Here is a 20,432-nt window from a genome sequence, read left to right as displayed (position 1 = left end):
TCTATCTTCAAAACCACTGCAACCCATCCATATTAGCTGAAATAAGTGGAATGGATTAAAGCAGTGGTGGTGTTTTTTTTTTAAGGGAGAAACAGAATGAGCATCTACAGTCTGTGATGTACATTAAAATGAGCCATAAACACTGCTCCCATATTCCTTTTTTTACTTATTGGCTATCAAGGATAACTACTTTTATCCAACTTCCTTCACCACCAGGGAAAGTGCCTCCACTCACCATTTGGAACCAATGTGTGAACTCTAAGGATATAGAGCCAATTCTAGGTCCTGGGGGGACGTGGCTCCCTGGCTGCTTGCCGAATAAATCCAAAGTTGGTTAATACCTGAACTAACTGCTCCTCTTTCTCATCTTCCCAGACCTGCAGAGGTACCGTGGTTAATGCTGTCCCCTCACCCCATCGACTGTCCACCAGCCATACAATTATCTCAAGCTTGCTTTAACAGTACATACATTTCACATGGACAGTGAAGGAGCATGATGTGCTTATACATCGGGCTCAAAATTTGAAACCTTTTTCTTTTTTTCTTTTTTTCCCACTGAAATCATCGGGAGATAGAAACTAAATCCAAATAAAATGTTCTGACTCTAAGTGCTTCTTCATTTAGAAGTTTTTTTTTTTTTATTTGTATAAAATCTCAGGATTTCTTTTTAAAGGGACAGTGGGAAAAAGTCTGAGCTGAGAGTTCTGAAAGCTGGTTCTTTCTCTGCTTCTATCTACCATCTGTATGTGCTTGAACGAGTCATTTCTAAAAGCATCAAGTTGTCCAATCTGAAAAACAACCGTGTTGAGTTAGATCAGGAATCTCTTAAGGTTCGTAGATGTCTGAGACTGGGTTTCCTAGAAGCAGAGGCTGAAAAGGGTCTTCCTGCATATGTGATATATTGGGGGAAGCCCTCAGTGGAAACAGAGAAGCAAGCAGGAGAAGGAGCTAAGCAGGGAAGGGATCTCAGCTGGAGACCTGCAGAAGCCTGGTCCCATGCAATGCTCTGGAGCACAAATTGTACCAAAGAGTTATTCCCACAGGGAGCTGGCCTCCTATGGCCTCCAGCAGGGAGCCAATGGCAAGATCTGCCCTCATCAAGGGAGGAGGAGACACTGCTCTGCTGGCAAGATGGCGCCCACCGGCAGAAGGTTAGTTTCTAACAGCGAGCAGCTGCAAGCCATCAGCAGCTGATACAGGAGCTGGGGGTTAAAGAGGTGAGGGACAGGTCAGCAACAGCATCTACTGAGAAGGAATAGGTGTCTGTGACCTATTTTCAATATTTCAGAGACTCCAAAAGAAATTACACATTTTCCTAAGATGATGGCCCACAGGTAACTAAAAGGTCAGGAAGACGTCTTTATCGGTCTGCTCCGTAATGCAGGCGACCTCCTGCTGATCTGAAGCTTGAAAGAGTTAGGGGTATCTTTGATTAATGTAAAGAGGAAAAACTGGGTCCCACTTAATAAATGCCATATGTTGAGAGACTACACACTTCCACACTCTGGGGTCCAGAGTACGTGAAACAGTAATGTGCGAGGCAGCCGACGCTGGAACCCGAAAGGTCTGTGAGCTCAGACAAATCTTCCAAAGGATAAGTTATGCAGTAATTTGCACAAGGGCACTGCGATGGGGGCATCTGCAAGTTTCCCAGTCCTGTTTTTCATATATAAAATGTATTCTGATAATATCAATATGCTCTTCTGATTGTTGTCCAAGCCCCCACGCTCAAAATTATGTGAGAGGAAAATTCTGTAAAGCACTGCCAAGTTATGCAAAGGAACCTGTCTGTGCCTGAATTAATACAAGCAGAGCCCACTAAGCCTTTCATAAGCTTCTGCATCCCTACAGTTTTGTTGTTTAGAGTTTTTTTTTTTTTAAGTAATCTCTACCCCCAACGTAGGGCTCGAACTCACAACCCTGGGATCAAGAGTCGCAGGCTCCACCCACTGAGCCAGCCAGGCGGCCCCTAACCCTACAGTTTTATACCCATTCGCAGACATATACGAGGATAGGTTATAAATACGATCTGGGGAATCCATTTCAAAGAATAATAACCTCCTAATTGATGATTAAGCTTTTCTATGTGGAAACACACCAACATTAACTTTTAACTCTTTTAAGTTAGGCCTTCAAACACACATATATGCATACAGGGTATTATATGTAAATACATACAGATGTATCTGAATATATACAATATTAAAACATATATAGAAGTATTTATTTCTTAATGATACGGTGCCCAAAGAAAAGAACAAGTCAGTAAGTGTTTTTTAATGTGTTTTTAAAATGTTCTATAATAGTCACAATAAGATAGACTTTTAAATCACATTCAAGGAGAAACACTACATTACAAACACAAAAATATGCCACGAATAGCCTAGTGTTTAGTTTTGGTTCAATTCAGAAATTCTTAGAAACACAGCCAGAGATCCAGGGAAGCCAGACCAGGAAATATCAAGGCCAAAGCTGAGGAGGGCCCTTCTTCCAGGGACTCTCTAAACGCCTGGCCATTCTGGAGTGTCACTTAAACTCACTGCAGGGCAATGGGACATGCCAGGGCTGGGTAAATTCACCACAAAAGTGCGCCTCCAAAAGTCTCTGAGCCTAGGGCTGATCTGCGGCTGCTAAGGGTTTTTGATGCGATAATTATTTACTTTTTCTTGGATGAGAGGCTGGTCCTCTAAGTAGAATGAGCTAATCACCAGCTTAGTTCTTCTCTTTTGCCAAAACAAACAGCTTCCCATTATTGCTGGGGAAAGCCTCTGATCTCTCTAATCAGCTACCTAAGCGGACCTATCCGTGGTACTTTATAGGGTGAATAATGTCCCATTAAGCAAGAATCTCTTACCACTAACAAAATTCTAGACCCATAGGGCCCAGGCTGCCAGCAACCCGCTACTTATCTTCCAACGCGAAGATCCCGAGTGGTGCCGAATTCTGGCAAAGCAGCAGACACACTCCCCCCCTGCTCTGTTGCACTTCGGCTACGATTTGTTCTCAAGTCCTATTCTCTCGAGCCTCCTTGGAGAAAACAGAGGCCTAGAAAGAGCAGTTTCCAGGTCTCCTAATACTTGGTGCACTGACTATGTTTAAGGCTCTGACATTGAGCTGCATGGTGGTCTTGCCTTGGCATATCCCAACTAGCGTAAGAGAGGGAGTCACTCTTAAGTTAAATGAGATTCGCTGAGAAGGAGAGAGTTTATTTCAGACAATATTCCCTCCCTTCCCTCTTCTTTGATATCCTAGTGAAGCTGAAAAAAACAAGGGAAGAAGTTATTCCCAAGTGAACATTTCTCAGCATCGTAAGCTTGAACGCTGTGGAAAACCCTATGAGGAACCCCCATGGCAAGTGGGCTTAAGCCCTCCCAAGGGTTCTGCACCCTTGAGTTACAAAAATCCACACCAGGGCCGCTTCACGGACATACGACCAATGCCTGTGGTCACCATATTGAAATCTCAATGATTGTATCCTAAGTTGGTGTTTCACATGGGCAGTCTGATGGAATACCAGAGCTTGCTCTGGAGGCCTGGAGCCTCGGATCTTGCATGATCCTGCCTCGCACTGCTCCTTCACCTCCCCAGGAAAGGTTCTCGGCTCCCCACTCCCTTGTCCCTGGCACCCCAGTCTTCACCCAGCCTCTCCTTCCCCACTCCATGCCCTAAAATGACTGTCACACTCCGGCCCCTGCAGGGACCTGGACAAGGGTCCAAGGAGGGTTTGATGCATGCCTGAGGCAAAGTGTTCCAGAACAAAGTGATGGCTGTCCTCAGCTCATGCGGGAAGCACCACCCTGTGTTTGCTGGGTGGGCAGCCAGAGTCCCAGACTCCCAGGGATGAAACCCATCCCTGGAGCAGGTATCTACTTGTCTGATGGCTGAGCTGAGAGTTCTGAAAGCTGGTTCTTTCTCTGCTTCTATCTACCATCTGTATGTGCTTGAACGAGTCATTTCTAAAAGCATCAAGTGAGGAGTGTTGCAGTGGGGGCTGCAGTGGACTTGGGGGTTGCCCATTTGCTGTCATCTGAACAGGAGGAGCGGGAGATCCCTGGCTTGACTTCTTGAGGACAACATCTAGAACAAAGTGCAAGGCATGGGTCTAGAAGCTTGCAGAAGAGGGTACCAAGCACGTGTTATGTGTGAGCAAGCATGTATGCATCTGGCAGATGGCAGGTTCCCATGAAGGTCTATTAACATCCTGCAAGATCTTCTTGTGGGACTAGGCACGCCACACAGTGTGCACCCTGGCGGGGGGGGGGAGGGGGGGGACTCTCTCTTCCCTCTTCTCACCTTCCTGAGTCTCGCTTGTCCCTCCAGCTATCTCAAAGCACGCTCCAGGCCAGGAAATAGAAATTGTGAAATGCCGGTGATTCTGCACACAAGTTAAATGCTCTGATGTTTGCCCGTTAACGCTGGCACTGAATAATATAAAGATGAAGAATAAAATCCATACTAATCACTTAATTTTTAAATTTTTCTTTACTGAGAACAGCACTGAATAGCACATTTGAAACACCATGACAAATCGCAAGAGCCACAGAAGAAGGAAAAGGCGTTTTATATTTTAGTTCCTTTAACAACACTCTTTTCTTGCTATTTGAAATACTGGACCACATTTTCATTTTGCGCTGAGTCCCGAAAATTAGGTAGTCATTCTTGAAGTAAATTAACCAATTAACCAATAAAATCCTAAAAAGAAGAACAAAACCTAAAACTGATAGCCACCCTCATTCGGAACCCGGCTCCACTGTCTATTGCTGCGTGGGTAACCTACCTTCTCAGCACCTCTGTTTGCTTATCAGTTGGGGAACAAATGGTACTTTCCTTATATGGCTGCTGTGGGGATTAAATGAACTTGGACTTGTAGGACACCAAGAACAGAGGCTGGTACTTACTAATCTTCCCATTAGTGTTAGCTCCGTTGCCACCATCACTTTCAGTATCCCCAACATGTGCTAGGATCTCCACCTTGCTGGGCAGGTACTTATCTCCCACGGGACACACGAGAGGCTGGAAGTTCAGGAAGGTGATCTGCCCAAGCAACCCATATGCAAAGTGGTAAGGCTGATGCAGAGCAGATCTGCCTCGTTCCAGAGCTCACGTCCCTGCTCCAGACCCCACAGCCCAGATCTCCTGTTCACTTCATGGACAGAAGGATGTCCTTCCCAACAACCTCTGTTAGTGGGATTTTAAGGACGTTGTGCATATGGTATGTGCAAACTTGAAGTGGCAACATGCCCAATGCCCGGCACATGGAGCTGGGAATGGTGTTAACTTGCTCTGTTTCTTTTCATGAATGCGGCCAGCATTTAGTAGGGATGTGATGCAGTTCAGCCATCCGTCTCCCTTTCAGTATGAAATTCTGAACTCTTCCATGTCAGGGGCTGTGCCAGATAATTCAGGAATCCCCCCGTCACCATTCCCCTCCCCATGCATCAGTACTGAATTGCTTGGGCGTTCAGGCTGGTTGAGGGCTGCAGGGCAGACAGCTGAAGCCCACCCGCATGGCCGAAGCAAAGACACCAGGTGAGCACCATCTACCTGCAGCCCTACAGCCTCGCTCCTGCAGGGCTGGGCGGCTGGAAAGCGTGTGCAATTAGGGTTAGAGACCATTAGATTCCAGCCTCCCCTGCAGGCCTGCCACTCCAGGGCACTGCCCCCTGCAGCTCCGAGTCTCTGTCCACACCGTGAGCGCATAGGTTGGGGTATCCATAGCCGAGCCCTGGCAGCGTCACCTCTAAGAGTCCACACGCTTGGCTGGCCTCAGTGGTGGAGAAAAGCCTTCTTCCATCCTGAAAAAGATGCCTAGAACTGTATGAGAGAAGTTGAAAATGGCCACCTGCTCAAGAAACAGCCTTCTGCTGGGGCTTCTTTGCACAAGTGGGTGGGGTGACCCTGAGAGCAGGGGCTCATGCACAAGCTTGGGCTCGCCCCGCCTCTCCTGCCTGTTAATAAATTCCACGTGCCCCATAAGGAGCCGGCATCAGCCTGACTCCTCTGTCATCTCCCAATTATTTAACAAGGGGGAGGGACAGGGAAGCTTGAGGGTTCATAGGGAGAGTGTGTTGCTGCCCTTTCAAATCTTAAGAAAGCATAATCCCTGCAATTTAGGTAAATCAGATAGGCATTACCAGGTTAGGGTTAACCCACCACGAATGGCTTGGCAGTTGATGGCAAAAACAGCAGTTATTAAGTCCTAACAGTAATTTGCAGCTTATTCCAGCCCAGCTAATTAAAATGTAATCAGGATTGTGTGGCAATGTGTATTCTGTCAGCAGTTTCTCTTCCGAAGAGAAATCATGCCAGGAGACCACAAGAAAAGCCTTTCACGGGAATTGGCTTGATCTAAAGTGCTTCTTTAGCCGCTTAAACTGCTAAACAAATAAATTACAGCAACTGACAATTCAATAAGAAAGAGAAAGAAAGAAAAAGAACAAGAGAAAGAAAAAAAGAAAGAAAAAGAAGTGTTACTCTTTCTCTCCAGGAATGGGTCGCTCTGTTTTGTTTTGTGTTGATGAAACAACAGTGGAGCATCTTCTCAGGAGAGGGACTGACAGCGCAGGGCAGGGCGGGTTTGAAACCAGGTGGCTGGGGAGGAGCCCCCTCCAGGATGTCCGCGTAATTTCAGCGCAGGACGCGAGCACTCGGGTTTCCCTTTCCCTAAACAATCAGGAGGGACGCAGAGTGTGCCAGCTTCTCGGAAACCCACGACAGGTTGCTTCCTTAAGAACGCGCACTCCCGCACACGCAAACTTCGCGAGCTAGTGCAATCTCTGAAGATCCCGACCGTGAGCCCTTGTGCGCCAGCTTTCATTAGCTCTCAGGCCAGGACGAACACCCGTGAGGCTACAGAGATACGTCCCGAACTCCACCGTCATTACAATCACCTGCTTTCACAGCTGAAAACCCAGGGCCCCTTGGAAAGCTCCCTTTTCCCTGACCAGGCGGGAGGGGCGCCCAGTTTATTTCCTAAGATCAAAAACCTGCCAAAGAGTCCCGAGTCTCCTTCTGGCCTCCGCAGTCCGCCCTGCGGCAAGAAGGAACTTAAGAGTCTTGGAACAGGTGAGCCGCTAAGGATAGAGGCGAGAAGGCCAAGGGGAGAACGAGGGCCCTCGAGAGAAATCAGGCGTCTGCGTGAATGATTTCGGACTGCGCGCACCGGGATCGGCTGGGAAAGGCAACCCGACGCGCCTCCGCAGAGTCCGCAAGCGGCGCAAATGCGCCCCCAGCATCCCGGGTTCCCACGCACGACCTGCGGGGACCCTGAGCGCTGTTGCCCCCCCCCCCCCGCCAACACCAAGGGTCCCGGCAGTCCACAGGCAACAAGCGTGCGTCCCCCTGAACCCCCAACATTCACAGTCATTCACACACACGTTCTTCCACACTCAAGCTGGAAGGACCTACGAGGGCTGGGGGAAGACACTGACCCCAGGGCTCTCCTCCGAGCATCCAAACGCGGTCCTTTAAGTCCCGTACCCCCTGCGTCTCTTCCCTTACTCTCCACACTATCCACTGACTAGACCTAGAAGCCCCGGGGCTCCGAACTGGGGAGCGCACAGCTACCACCCCCCGCCTCCCCAACACACACATTCTGGAACACACGACTGACTGGGAGCCCCTGGGGCTCCAAGGGTGGGCTGCGAGCTCCGGGCCCGCCGAATGTGAAAGCACCGCTCAGTAGAGACCAAAGTGTCGACCCGCGGGCACCTGCGGGGCTGGGCGAGTCGCGCGGGTCCCCGGGCGCAGCTGGGCGCGCCTCCCGGCCTCGCTCACGGTGCTGGCGGCAGCGAGGGCCCCCGAGCTCCCGGGAGTTTGCGGGACTCGCCACCAGCCCGGAGTCCCGCGCGCGGAGGTCCTGGGAAACTAACAAATGGTCACAGCCACGCTCGGCATCTGCAAAGCCGCTCTCCCTCCCCGCAGAGAGCGCCTTGTGTTTTCCGCGGGGAAGAGGGGAGTCGGGGGGAGATGCTGCCTGTTCCTTGTTCCTTTCGGGAGCAAGGAGGAGCCTGGAAAGGAGGGTTCGACCACCTCGACTGTGAGATCCACGCCGAAGGAAAGCGGGATCTGCCGGCCGAGCCCGGCGAGAAGTTTGGGCGCCGAGGCTGGGAGGCAGGCGCCGCGTGCGCCCCGCGCCACGGTCGGCAGCGGCGGTTCCCGTACCTGGAAATGCTGGAAGAAGGCGGAGAGGCGCGTGATCTGCAAGCTGAGGCACCTGGAGGAGCAGCGGGCGCGCTGGACGCTCACGGCCGACAGGGACTCGTCCAGCCGCCGAGCGGCCGCGGCGCCGGGGCCGCCAGCCAGGCAGCCCCCGGAGGCCGCCAGCCAGAGGCAGAGGGTCAGGGCCGCGCCGGGCGCCCCGGGCACCATGGCTGCGGGTCGGGGGCGCGGGCGCGGGCGCCGGGCGCTGGCCGAGGCTCCCAGCTCCGCGCCGGGGCCGCACTGCCGGGAACCTCGCGGCCGCCGCAACTCCGCTGCAAAGTTCAATCATTCAACTCCAGCCCCGCGCCCTCCCCGCCAACCTCCTCCCTGCTCTGCCTCGAGGGGTGGGGTGAGGGTGACAGGCGGCCGCGCCATTGGCTGTAAGGAAAGTGAGTGACAGGGGGGCCGGGCGGAGGGCCGTGGGCAGGTCTAAGGGGCAGCGAGCCCCCGCGCTCAAAGGCAGGGCGGCGCCGGCCGGGTCTTCCCGGTGCGCCCCACTCTGGGTGGTCGGTCTCCCACGCAGGCTCCCCCACAGTCCGCATTCTCCGCACCCCACCCCCCACCACCATCCAGCTAAACGTCAGGTGTGTGCGAGCCCGGGCCTGGGATGGAGGTGCCCTCTTGGAAAGGAGGGCCTCGGGACCCCCAAGGGCGTCCAACCTGCCTAGGGAAGGACGCAGCGCCTCGAAGTTGTAGGCTTCGTCTCCAGGTTCTACCCCGGGTCCAAGCTTCGCTCCTACTTTCACATTATTTGAATTTCCTTTTATTCCCAAGTAACAACTGATACGGATATAAGAGGAGTCAGAAGCCAGGCAAGGACATTTGACTGACATTTTCCTCCCCTCGCCCCCCGCATTTCTTCCTTTCTTCTTCCTCCCTTCTTTCCTAATTATTACCTGGAAACCGATCTCAGTACATAGCAAGTGCCATTTGTTAAACAGACACACACTACTTGCTTCCTCGGCTGTCTGTTTTTCTGGTAAGCACTACTCTCTCCCAAAGTGAGTGCCTCAGAACAGAAATCTTTCCCAAACTCTTGCCCTTGAATGTGGCCCCCAAGACTCTTGATTCAGCCTCACCGTCTCTTGCAATCTTTTCCCAGGCTCTTTGGCTACACGTGCTCTCAGTCCCCCGAGAGGGCCGTGCCCCGTAAAGAGCGACGGCAGCATTTATAATACAGCACCTGTTACAAGGTTCATGCTGCCCTGAGTTCCACTGGGAAGTGAGAGCAAGGAGGCCGGACGCCTTAGGGAGAGCTGGGATGTGATCATGAAGGCTGCGCTTGGCGCATGGGGATATGCCTATAACGCAGCTGAGTCAAAGAGACCCATAGGCACACGCATACTCAGGTGCAGACCACCTGACTGATACGCTGGTGCTCGGACCTCCCCACATTCTCATACAGAATGGGACTTACGGGTTCCAAAACCTGGTACCTCCATAAGCACACAACTAAGGACGGGTTCCAAAACCTGGTACCTCCATAAGCACACAACTAAGCTAGTGTGCAGATGCACCCGACCTGCCGAAAGATTCATCAGAGTGGGATTCCTCTCCCCATAGAGCTTAGGCTCTTTCCCCAATTTCCAACCTTTCCCCACCCCCATTTTCCCACACATTTTCCACTCTGTGATTCTGAGCTCTTCCTGTTAAATTATAATGACAACCATCTACAGTTATCCCGTTATACCTATGATTCTTTTTCAAGTACATCATCTTCTGTGTATATTTCTTCACACGGTTAAGTCGGCAAGGCCAAATGGAATTCACTGCCTAGTGTGTTTCCCAATGAATTTTTTAAAAACCAGAGTGGTCTCTTTCAAAAGGTTCTGCAGGAAGAACCAGCTTCGTGGGTGTGCAGCCTGGCCAGTCGTACAGAGCTCCATCCTAGAAAGATCACACTCAGTTTAATGTTCTCCTATCACCATCTTGATTTTAATTCTGAACAAGGTTTGAGTTACGCAGACAGCCCTGTGTGTAGGTTTCGGCAACACAATACTGCACTTGAGCGGGAAACATAAAAAATTTAGGCATGAGCTCAGTAGTTTAAAAGATGCTCAGAATTGTGAATGGAAATCTTTTTAAAGTCTGTTAAACACTTAATAATGACTAGAGCAAAGAATCTAACCATGGTGACCCCAAGCTGGTAGGTGTAGACGGCCTCATAGCAGTGAATGGAGGAGTGACATCTGAATAGAGGAATTGTCTTCGAATTCACTGGGAATTACTAAAAACATTTCCAAAATCTATAGCAGAGGCTTACACTGCATTTAACTTTTAAAGTTAAGCAAATACCTGGTCTTGGTGAAAGCAAGGATATTATGCATGCCTACATCTTCTTATGGTATCTTTGATTTATAACTTTGCGTGTCATATCATGAAATTTATATTCTAGAAAGTGAAATCATAGGGACAAGAATGCTGAGCTTTTAAAAACAGCTTTTAAATGTTCAAAGGGATCGCTGTATTTTTTTAAAAAGCAGTGTGTGTGCTACTTTTATGGGTTCCATAGCATATTCATTTCCATGAATAAATGCATTTTATAATAAACCACAAAAGAGAACATCTAGCCCGTTGAAGAGAAAGCCTGAGATTAAACATATAGGGCCACCTTATGCACATGTTAAAATTATACTTGCGATAATACTGCTTTCTTGTTTTAGAATTATCGCAGACATCTTCCGTGACTATGCTGGCCTTTTTTATGTTATCTATTTTAATTTTAGTTTAAAGTGACTTGTAAAAGGAAAACATTTTGGTAAAGTCAGAATAACAGTTAAAATCTAAGTTTTTTATTCTGCTTCTATGTGCCCGATTTATTTTGCGGCTCATAGAAGCTAACTTTTGACAGGACTGGTTAAGTTCATGAAGATCTCGAAGTTTATGAAGATCCACCACATGGGAGGAGAACCATAGTGTATAGAAGGAATGATGGATAAATGGATGGGTGAAAATTGTCCAGATACATTGGTAAGAAAGAGCTTAGCAAGGCTTTGCTCAAAGTCAACTTGAACCCCACAGTCTGAATTGGTCTGGAGAAGAAATGAACCTTGTATTGACTTCACTTTGACTTTAAATAGACAAAACACCCATCCAGCAAGGACAGTGGGAAAGAGTTTTAACTGACCCTTATTTCTATCTATGTGAACAAAGACCGAACTGTGTGGCCCATCCAAGAAGTTAGCTATATTCTTCCTTACAATTTTTTTAGGATATGAGTATCCTCCTTCTTTCCTTCTCCTTCCTTCCTTCCTTCCTTCCTTCCTTCCTTCCTTCCTTCCTTCCTTCCTTCCTCCCTCCCTTCCTTCCCTCCCCCCTTTTTTTAGCATAGAATAAGAACCCTCTGAGAAGCTTGCTAAAGGTATACTCCAGAACTCCACGTTCAGAGATTCTGGCTCAGCATATGTGGGTAGGGCACTGGAATCTCAACTCTTAAACAACACCTGGTGTTCCTATGGCCATTGAACCAGGGACAGGTTTGACAGATAATTGGTTTAGAAAACAACTCACTAAAGATGGATTTCAGTAGCATTTACGGCTTGTTGTTTAAAGTAATTTTTTAGGTATACATGTTGATATGGATTGGACACAGCAATCTATTTCTTAATAATCATATTGCTATACTTTTTCCAGTACATTCCAGTCTAACAACATAGTGTTAGACTTATTTTTTCAGACTAGCAGTTTATCTTTTCAAAAGCCTCCCAGCTGCATTTGATAAGAATAAACTATGAAGGAAACAAGCATAATCTTTCCCTAGATACACCCCTCTTGAAAAAGCAAATTGAGCACTCACTCTAAAATTGGGGAAGACCAATACTTAAATTTGATGGCATTTATGAGGTCCCCGGTCATTAGCTATAGGGGACAGTGAAGTGAGGGGAGGGAACTCACATGAGTTTAATTGCCTTCATTTGATGATGTAATAACATGCACCTAGTCTGAGAAACTGCAGTTGACTTCTGGAGAAGAAAATGTGAGAAAACCAGGAAATGTCTCCCTGCTAGAGCCTTGACCCATTCTCACAACTACATTTGCAGGCTAAGTTCTCAGAATTTTGGTAAGAAGACTTCTAGATTCTTCTTTAACTGCGCTTTCCTTCTCCTCCAGACTTTATCCCTTCTGCTTAGCTTGGAATTACATGATCCAGGGAATTCCAAGGGCTCTTAAGAGGAAAAAGTAGTGAAATGGGGAGCATGGGATGCAGTTAACAACTGAATGGATACATATCAGATTTCCATCTTTTGTAATATGATTTCAGGCAAGAATGGCGTGAACCTCTCTGGCACGGCTTACTGCCCTGGTGTCTGACAGCCAATTTCATCCTTCTACAAATGGAAATGATAACTTTATGCAATAGGGCCATTGAATATACTGTGCTTTGTAGAAAAGGACACACACATTCATTTGCAATCATCTGTTGTTTTTGTTTTTAATCACTGTGTACTGTAGATATCCTATTTGGGGATAAGTTAAGCATACGACACATTTTCCTCTTCGGTGAGATTATAAAAATTCAGAGTTGCTGCGTTTACATGTTTAAAGGTATAAATTTTATTAATCACTTTGCTATTTACTAAGATTTTACTAGGAAGCATCAGAAAACTGCTATTTCTTTTGTGCACTAAAGAATAGCTTAATGAAAGTTTAAAATTTTCTGGGCAAAATACACAAAGGATGGTTAAATAGCATGATTTCAAGCTACTCCTCCTTTTCATGAACTTGTCTCCCTGCCCTTTTGCCTCTCCTCCCCCAAAGTCACCATCAATCTACCAATTAGTATTAAATTTGGCACCTGTTCTGCAGGCATGCTAAGAGCCTATTCTAGATTAAGCCATCACTAAAATTTTATTCTGTCACTGCAATAATTACTAAAATTAAAAGAACTACTAAAAAATAAAGTGTGTCAATATGCATTTTCATGTTCCAAGGATCCACTGTATGGTGATCGTTATATTCAACTGTGAATGCTTTTTCCCTCCCAGCACCTACCGCCAGAAATTTTTAGCTTTAGCACATTTAATGGCCTCTGCTGATTTTAGCGTCTTACTGAGCATAGCAGCTGATGGACCATGCCAAGAACATTGGGTTTTGGAAACCCAATGCATATAGCCATAAAATAAGTACTTAATAGTCAAATGTAGGGAACTATTTAAAATACAAAAAGTAACTTGTGTATTTCCGGTTCTTGACATGACCAAAATATCACTGGTTTGCCCCCAACATATATTTTGAGAATCATAAGCACCTTAAAAGAAATTGAAATTATACCATTTTTACTAAATCTTTAATAGTATAACTTTAAAAACCTCATTTCCCTCTTCTGACTGGCCTAGTTTTCGTGTGAAATAAATAATGAATTTTTCAGTGAAATTCATATTTAAAATTTTGTAGAATCACACTTTTTAAATCTTTTTAAAAAGGAAGTTCTAATAAACAATCATACTTCTATTCTGCTCATTCCTAAACATGAGAAGAAATCTACAGGTGCTCTTCAGAAATACTGAAATTCTATTCTGTTTAAAGACTTAAGTGGGTTTTCCTTCTTTGATGTTTGGAGCCCATTGAAATTTACATTGAGCCACTGTAACTACCATAGATTTGGAGAGCTCTGACAATTTACAAACGTAGCTTTTAACGGGAAACAGCGCCACATGCTGGCCACACCAATAAAATGCGGCCACAGAGCCCTTCACCCGTGATAACCTAATTTTAGGACTAAATTGTCAGCTCTAAAGCATGAATCTGACTAGGATGATCATGCAGTGTTCTCCATAAATAGTAACTAGATTAATGCCAGTGTGGATTTAAACACAGAAAGGCTTTCCTGTGTAAATGCAGTCACACTAAATTACAGAAATGAGCACAGTAGTCTTCAAATGAATTTTTTCTTAGCTTTTAAACACTTTTTTTTTTAAGATTTTTTATTTATTTACTTGAGAAAGCGAGAGCATGAGCGGGGGGAGGGTCAGAGGGAGAGGGAGAAGCAGACTCCCCGCTAAGCAGGGAGCTCGATGACACGGGATTCGATCCCAGAACCCCAGGATCATGACCTGAGCTGAAGGCAGACACTTAACTGTTTAACCCCAGGCGCCCCTTTAATCACTTTTCAACCTACTCACTACAACACTGAATGACAAAGGCCAACTGTGTGTGTTTTATTCGAAGGAGCTTCTGTTCAGAACACCTTTGCAGCTTACACATCGCTTGCTTCTTAAGATTCACCAAAATATGAGAATGTATGAATAAAATTCACCACCAGGGGATACTAATGCACAAAAAGGTGACAGGTTTTATCTACAGTGTTAGCAGGGGAAAAAAGAAGAGCCTTTCAACACTCATGGGTCACTTTATACAAGATGTTCATCTTGTCAAGAGATTAAGATAAACACATTTAAGACCTAGAAGGAAGCACAGGGATACCCGGACACCATGTGAATAGACCAATGAATGCAACTAAGACATGAGTTTATATTCCTCTTCTGAATCCACGGGGGCTTGGTGGGGGGAGGGGGGGTAAGCATCCTGTAAGACCAAAAAAAGTCTGGGTCTATTTGCGGGATTTTCTCCAATGGCTAACTAGCCCCAGCTGCAGAATATTCTGCCCTCTCATTGAATTTGGGGCATTTCAACAAGTCAGAAATCAAAGGTCATTCCCTTCCCTTCTCCATCCAGGTGCTTCTGTACTTCGTAATGCCCACCCCTTCTTCACACCCTCACAACACTCCCTTTCACACAAAGTGTTGACTGAGTTCCAGAGAAGGAATGCCAAGGCCGGGGGCTCACTTTGCTCTGTTTCCGCAGCGATCTGTGTTTCCCTGGGACACGGATGGACAACAGTTAGATACCAAAGATGGTAAATGGAATTGTCCTGTGGCTTAAGTGGGATTCCGAGTGGGAATATTTTTCCTATGGTCCTTCTGGATATTGTACCATGTCAAAAAAGTACTCAGTGACATGATAACAACTTCTTGGCTCATAAAAGAACTTAAGTGAAGGAACCCACATGTATTCAACCCTTTCTTTTTCTCCTGCAAATAATCAGAAGCTACCATGGGCTGGCATTCATCTATGAGAAATTTATTTTCAACATCTTGATATTCATAATGTGAGGACTGTGCTAGGAAAAATGTGCAGTTGAGAGCAATCATACAGACTGACGTGTACCTGACTCACTGATACATAATGAGCCAGTGAATCACGACGAGAGCTGGTTAACTCTTTCACATTAGCAGAGTATCACTACTTGAATGACTGTTTCCTGGCATTATGCATCATGGAAGAAATGAAAAGAAGTAAGTCCTTTCCTGTTTTCAAAGAACTAAGTGCACCTTTTTCTTATTAATTTAATACCAAAGACTTTTTGCCCTAAAGGTTTTATCCACCCCCACCCAAAAAATCAAGTGAAATTATGTCTGCAAACTTTTTTCAGTTAGGACTTTATCATAATTGCCTGCTGAGATAGGAAGGGATTATGAGAAATTATATTGTTTGAAGACTAGAAAGGGTGAAGAATATCCGTTTGGAATCAACCCAGTATGGAAATCTGAGTTGCAGGAACAAGGGATGTGTCTCTCTCTCTTTTTTTTTTTTTTTGAAGATTTATTTATTTGAGATAGAGAGAAAGAGAGAATGAGCAGGAAGGGCAGAGGGAGAGAATCTCAAGCAGACTCCATGCTGAGCACGGAACCAACACAGAGCCTGACCGGGGCTCGATCTCATCACCCTGAGATCACGACCTGAGCCGAAACCAAGAGTCGGATGCTTAAGGGACTGAGCCACCCAGGTGCCCCTTGGGGATGTGTCTCCCATACAGACTCCTTCACTTCTTTACATCTCTATAACTTCTCCTTGTAAAATAGAGATCTTAGTAGAAACCAACTCCCCAGATTATTTTGAGATAATATTTCAAAAGGACTAGGTACAGCCCTTCAATAAATAATGAGTACTCAAACTAGACAAGGTAGATAAGCATTTACAGGATTAACCAGTGAATTTATAAGTTTTGTTTTGGTTTTTAACTACTCTTCTATTTTTTTAAATTTTTTTAAAGATTTTATTTATTTATTTGAGAGAGAGACAGAGAGCGAGCATGAGCAGGGGAGAAGGACAGAGGGAGAAGCAGGCTCCCCGCTGAGCAAGAAGCCTAATGCGGAGCTCGATCCCAGGACCCCGGGATCATGACCTGAGCCGAAGGCAGATGCTTAACCAACTGAGCCACCCAGACACCCCTTTTTTATTTACCATAAACTTTATACCAGTGTTTCTCCACCTCGGCACTATTGACATTTTGGGCTGGGGATTTGCAGTGGGGAGCTATCCTGTGCCAGGGGGAGCTTAGCTGCCTTCCACCCTCTGGAAGTCAGCAGCAACCCACCCCCCCCCCAACAATCTGTTATATCTCCAGATAGACCCCCGTGTCCCCTGAGTGGGGGAGCAAAACTGCTCCCAGTGGAGAACCACTGCATTTGAGCAATCATCCTGTAGTTTAGAAGAGTCTGCTCCCATTAAAGGAAAGGTGAGAATGATTTTTAAGTGACTTCTGAAGTAGACGTTAGTTTCTGAACATGAAAACCAAGTCCACTTTCCAAAATGATTTATCAAAACAGCTTGTGAGACAGAAATGGTATTGGTGATATATAAATGATGACAAGAGGAAAATGCCCAGGGCAACACCATCTGCTTCTCCAGAGTATTCAAGATAAGCATTGAAACCTAGAATATTATCCAAAAAGAACTCACACAGCAGCTGTGAACACTAGAGTCATTTTTGACACCTGGTCTAACACTCTACCTGATTTTAAACATCTTCCTTAAGACTCAGTGTTTGCTACATAAAATTACACTGTGGGGAGTTGAATTATACGTTTTTTTCTTATTTAACCCTTTTTAGTCAGCTTCAGGTAGAATTGACATAAAATAAAATTCACAAATTTGAAAGGGACAATCGATGAGTCTTAACAAAGTATGCAGTTGTGTAACCACAGACAGTTTTCTCACGCCTGCATTAACCTCCCGCCCTCACCCCAGCCTCCGGCAACCAGTGATCTGAATTTTTTGTCCTTCCGTTTTTGTCTCTTCCACAATGTTCTATAAATGGAATTGCATGGGATGAAGCTTTGGGTCTGGCATTTTTGCATTTAGTTAGCGTAATGCTTCTGAGTTCAACGTATTTTGTGCAGGAATAATTTGTTCCTTTATTTATGTGAGGTTTTTCAAAGTATGATATGGAGGTTTACTAACAGCAGAAGAGTTATCTTAAATTATGGAAACCGGAAACAAATGGAAATTCTTCCACCACGCTTGGCTCTCTGCTTCCCGGCATGCAATCTGCCTGACTGAATGCAGCAAGCCAGGTTACAGCTGCCTACAAGGGGCAGCCAAGTTCCGGGAGGCAGCACAAACATTTGACCCCAGACTCAAGACAGCTGGAACTAGACCTGAAGTTCAGTCCCCGGTGAAGCAACATCAAGCTCAAAGCTTCAGAAGGCAATACTGATGTGCTCCCCCGCCCCCAAGGAAAATCTGAATTAGGCCCAGGGAAGTGAGGAAGGAAAGGGCTCAAACCATTATCTAACAAGAGAGAACAAATCTGGGGCACCTGGGTGGCTCAGTCGTTAAGCGTCTGCTTTCGGCTCAGGTCACGATCTCAGGGTCCTGGGATGCAGCCCTGCATCGGGCTCCCTGCTCAGCTGGGAGCCTGCTTCTTTCTCTGCCACCCCCCACCCCCTGGTTCTCACTCTCTCTGAAATAAATAAATAAAATCTTTAAAAAAAGAGAGAGAGAACAAATCACGAGTCAGATCAAAGATGAACCCAGGACTAGGGAAAGATTTCTTAAATAAATAAATAAATAAATAAATAAATAAATAAATAAATAAAACGCATTAACTAAACACAAAAACAAAACACTGATCTATTCAGTTATATTAAAATTAAGACCTATTGTCCATCAGAAACATCTTAAAGAGAGAAAAGAGACTCATTACAGAGTAGAAGAAAATATTTTCACGGTACACACAACTGACAAAATACTAGAATGAAGACTAGAGCATGAATTCCTACAAATCGGCAGGAAAACATGGCACAAAGAGATGAACAGAAAAAAAAGCAAAAGCTCTTACTAGGCCCAGACAGATGAGGACACACATATTTCTAAAAGATGTATGAAGAAAAGTTAAGCATCATTGGTGGTCAGAAAAAGAATACCTAAAATAAGAGCAGAATGGATGCTCTTTTATGCCCTTTCTCTTGGCTACAGTGGAAAGTCTTGACTATGGTACAACTTGCAGAGGAGACTCCAGAGCGGCTTTTATACATTGCTGGTGGGGGCAGAAACTCATGCCCTGACTCTGGAAAAGGGCCAGGCATCATGTCTAGACAGCTGACCAGTCCCATGGCCAGTGATTCCTCAATCCCACTTCCACGCGACCCAAGGGACGCTATTGCATGTGCATCATACACACCGTGGGCAAGCACATTCATAACAGGACAGCTCATGTTAGCAAGACCTTGAAGCCAACAAAATGTCCATCAGGGGGAGGGCAGATGCATAAACTCTGATGTATTCACATAGGAAATAGTATCCAGTTGTCAGAATAAATTAACTGCCGAGATGTATGTGTTAAAGATCAACCTTAGTAATAGAACAGGAAGTGAAAACAGTTGCCAACAGAATACGTATGGTGTATGTTAGGAGGTGAAAGATAATTAGAATAACAAATGTATTTACTAGTGAGCATATATATGCAATAAATATATTTTAAAAAGAAAAGGAAATAGTTGACATAGATTGCAGGGTCATGGTAGACAAAGCAGGAGGACTGGTTGATTATAAAAAACCTAGCTTTTGTTTCCAGTAACGGGATTTGCTGGTGTCCGTTACACTATTAACAATAACAAATTAAATAGCTAGTTGAACATGTAAAATGGGCCATATTTGGAACAACGGTGAAAATGTGATGAACCAGGAATTATAATTTATCCAACTCTATGTTCCCGAAATTGAATTAAAAATATAATGAAGTAAAAATAACAGTGCCAGACACGACGTGTTCATTTGAGCAACAATTCAGGGTCGAAGCCTTCTATAGCAATATGAAATGAATTATTTGTTGAAAGAAGGAGTCAAAAAGCAATTCTTTTTTTTGGGTGTGAAGTCAGAGAAGAATAGGGTTTAGTCATTGAGTATTATTCTTGGAAATAATAAGGAACAGAAGGGGGTGTTCCAATGCTGACGCTGAGAATGAACTGTTTTGAATCCCTAGTAAAACAACAGGTCACTGTCAGAAAGACTAGAACATAAAATGTAGAAGAGAAGGGGATGCCGGCTCACTGGGAAAACAGGAGAACTCCATGGTTTAAAGAACCAGCATGTGGAATCCACTGTCAGTAATATGGTCTTCTGTGGGTCCGTGGCTGCCTACTGATAGGGGACATTTTGCTTGTCAGCTCTTCACGCTCCCGGTAGATAAAGATTTGAGGATCAGCATATACAGATGATATTCAAACCCATGGGCTCAATGAGATCACATGGGGAGCAAGCATGAATATAAATGGGAGGGGTTATAAGATGATGAAGGGATTAAAAGAGCATCACAAGCCTGAAAATCAGTTACTGGAGTAATGTGGCCTTCCGCAGATCCATGGATTTGGGGCAAGTTTTGAGCTATGTAATATTAGGGAAATCTATGTTCCAAACCTGTATCTACACCAGATAACACCTAACCTAATCTCAATCTTTAGCTCCGTCTGCCATTGGAGGTCTTTGTGCTACTGTTACATGATTGAATTATTTTCTCTATGTCTGTTAGACTTACCTACCTTTTCAATTCCTTGGGTGAGTTTTAGAAAAGATTCATTTTAGGGAAGACTACTGGGCGAGTTAAGGGGAAAAAATGATATTTTTTATGCTACTGGAAGACCATTTATGAATATGATAAATGAACTTTGATGGTTAATTTGATGTGTCAACGTGACCGGGCTAAGAGATACCCAGAAAGCTGGCCGAATGTTATTTCTGGGTGTATCTGTCACAACGTTTCCAGAAGAGAGTAGCATTTGAAAGAGTAGACTGAGTAAAGATGGCTCTCACCAGGATGGGTGGACATCGTCCAATCCGTTGAGAGCCTGATTAGAACAAAAAGGCAGAGGAAGGGCATTTTCTCTGTCTCTGCTTGAGCTGTCTCCTGCTCTCAGGCATGAGCACTCCTGGTTCTTGGGTTTTCAGAT

General features: G+C 45.4%; 1 protein-coding gene across 2 annotated transcripts in view; it reads right to left on the bottom strand.

The window, feature by feature from the left end:
• Positions 1–8,476, bottom strand: part of ANOS1 (anosmin 1) — a 191,991-nt gene extending 183,515 nt beyond the window's left edge. For both annotated transcript variants that reach the window (XM_021701177.1, XM_021677511.1), the window contains exon 1: positions 8,164–8,476. In XM_021701177.1, the coding sequence (XP_021556852.1) occupies positions 8,164–8,370 (207 nt within the window). In that variant the 5' untranslated portion in view covers positions 8,371–8,476. The remainder of the gene's footprint in view (positions 1–8,163) is intronic.
• Between the last annotated feature and the right edge of the window lie 11,956 nt (positions 8,477–20,432).

The sequence above is a fragment of the Neomonachus schauinslandi genome, chromosome X (assembly GCF_002201575.2).
Source record: "Neomonachus schauinslandi chromosome X, ASM220157v2, whole genome shotgun sequence".
NCBI lineage: Eukaryota > Metazoa > Chordata > Mammalia > Carnivora > Phocidae > Neomonachus > Neomonachus schauinslandi.
Note: the sequence above shows the minus strand (reverse complement) of the source record. Positions and strands in the feature narration are given on the sequence as shown.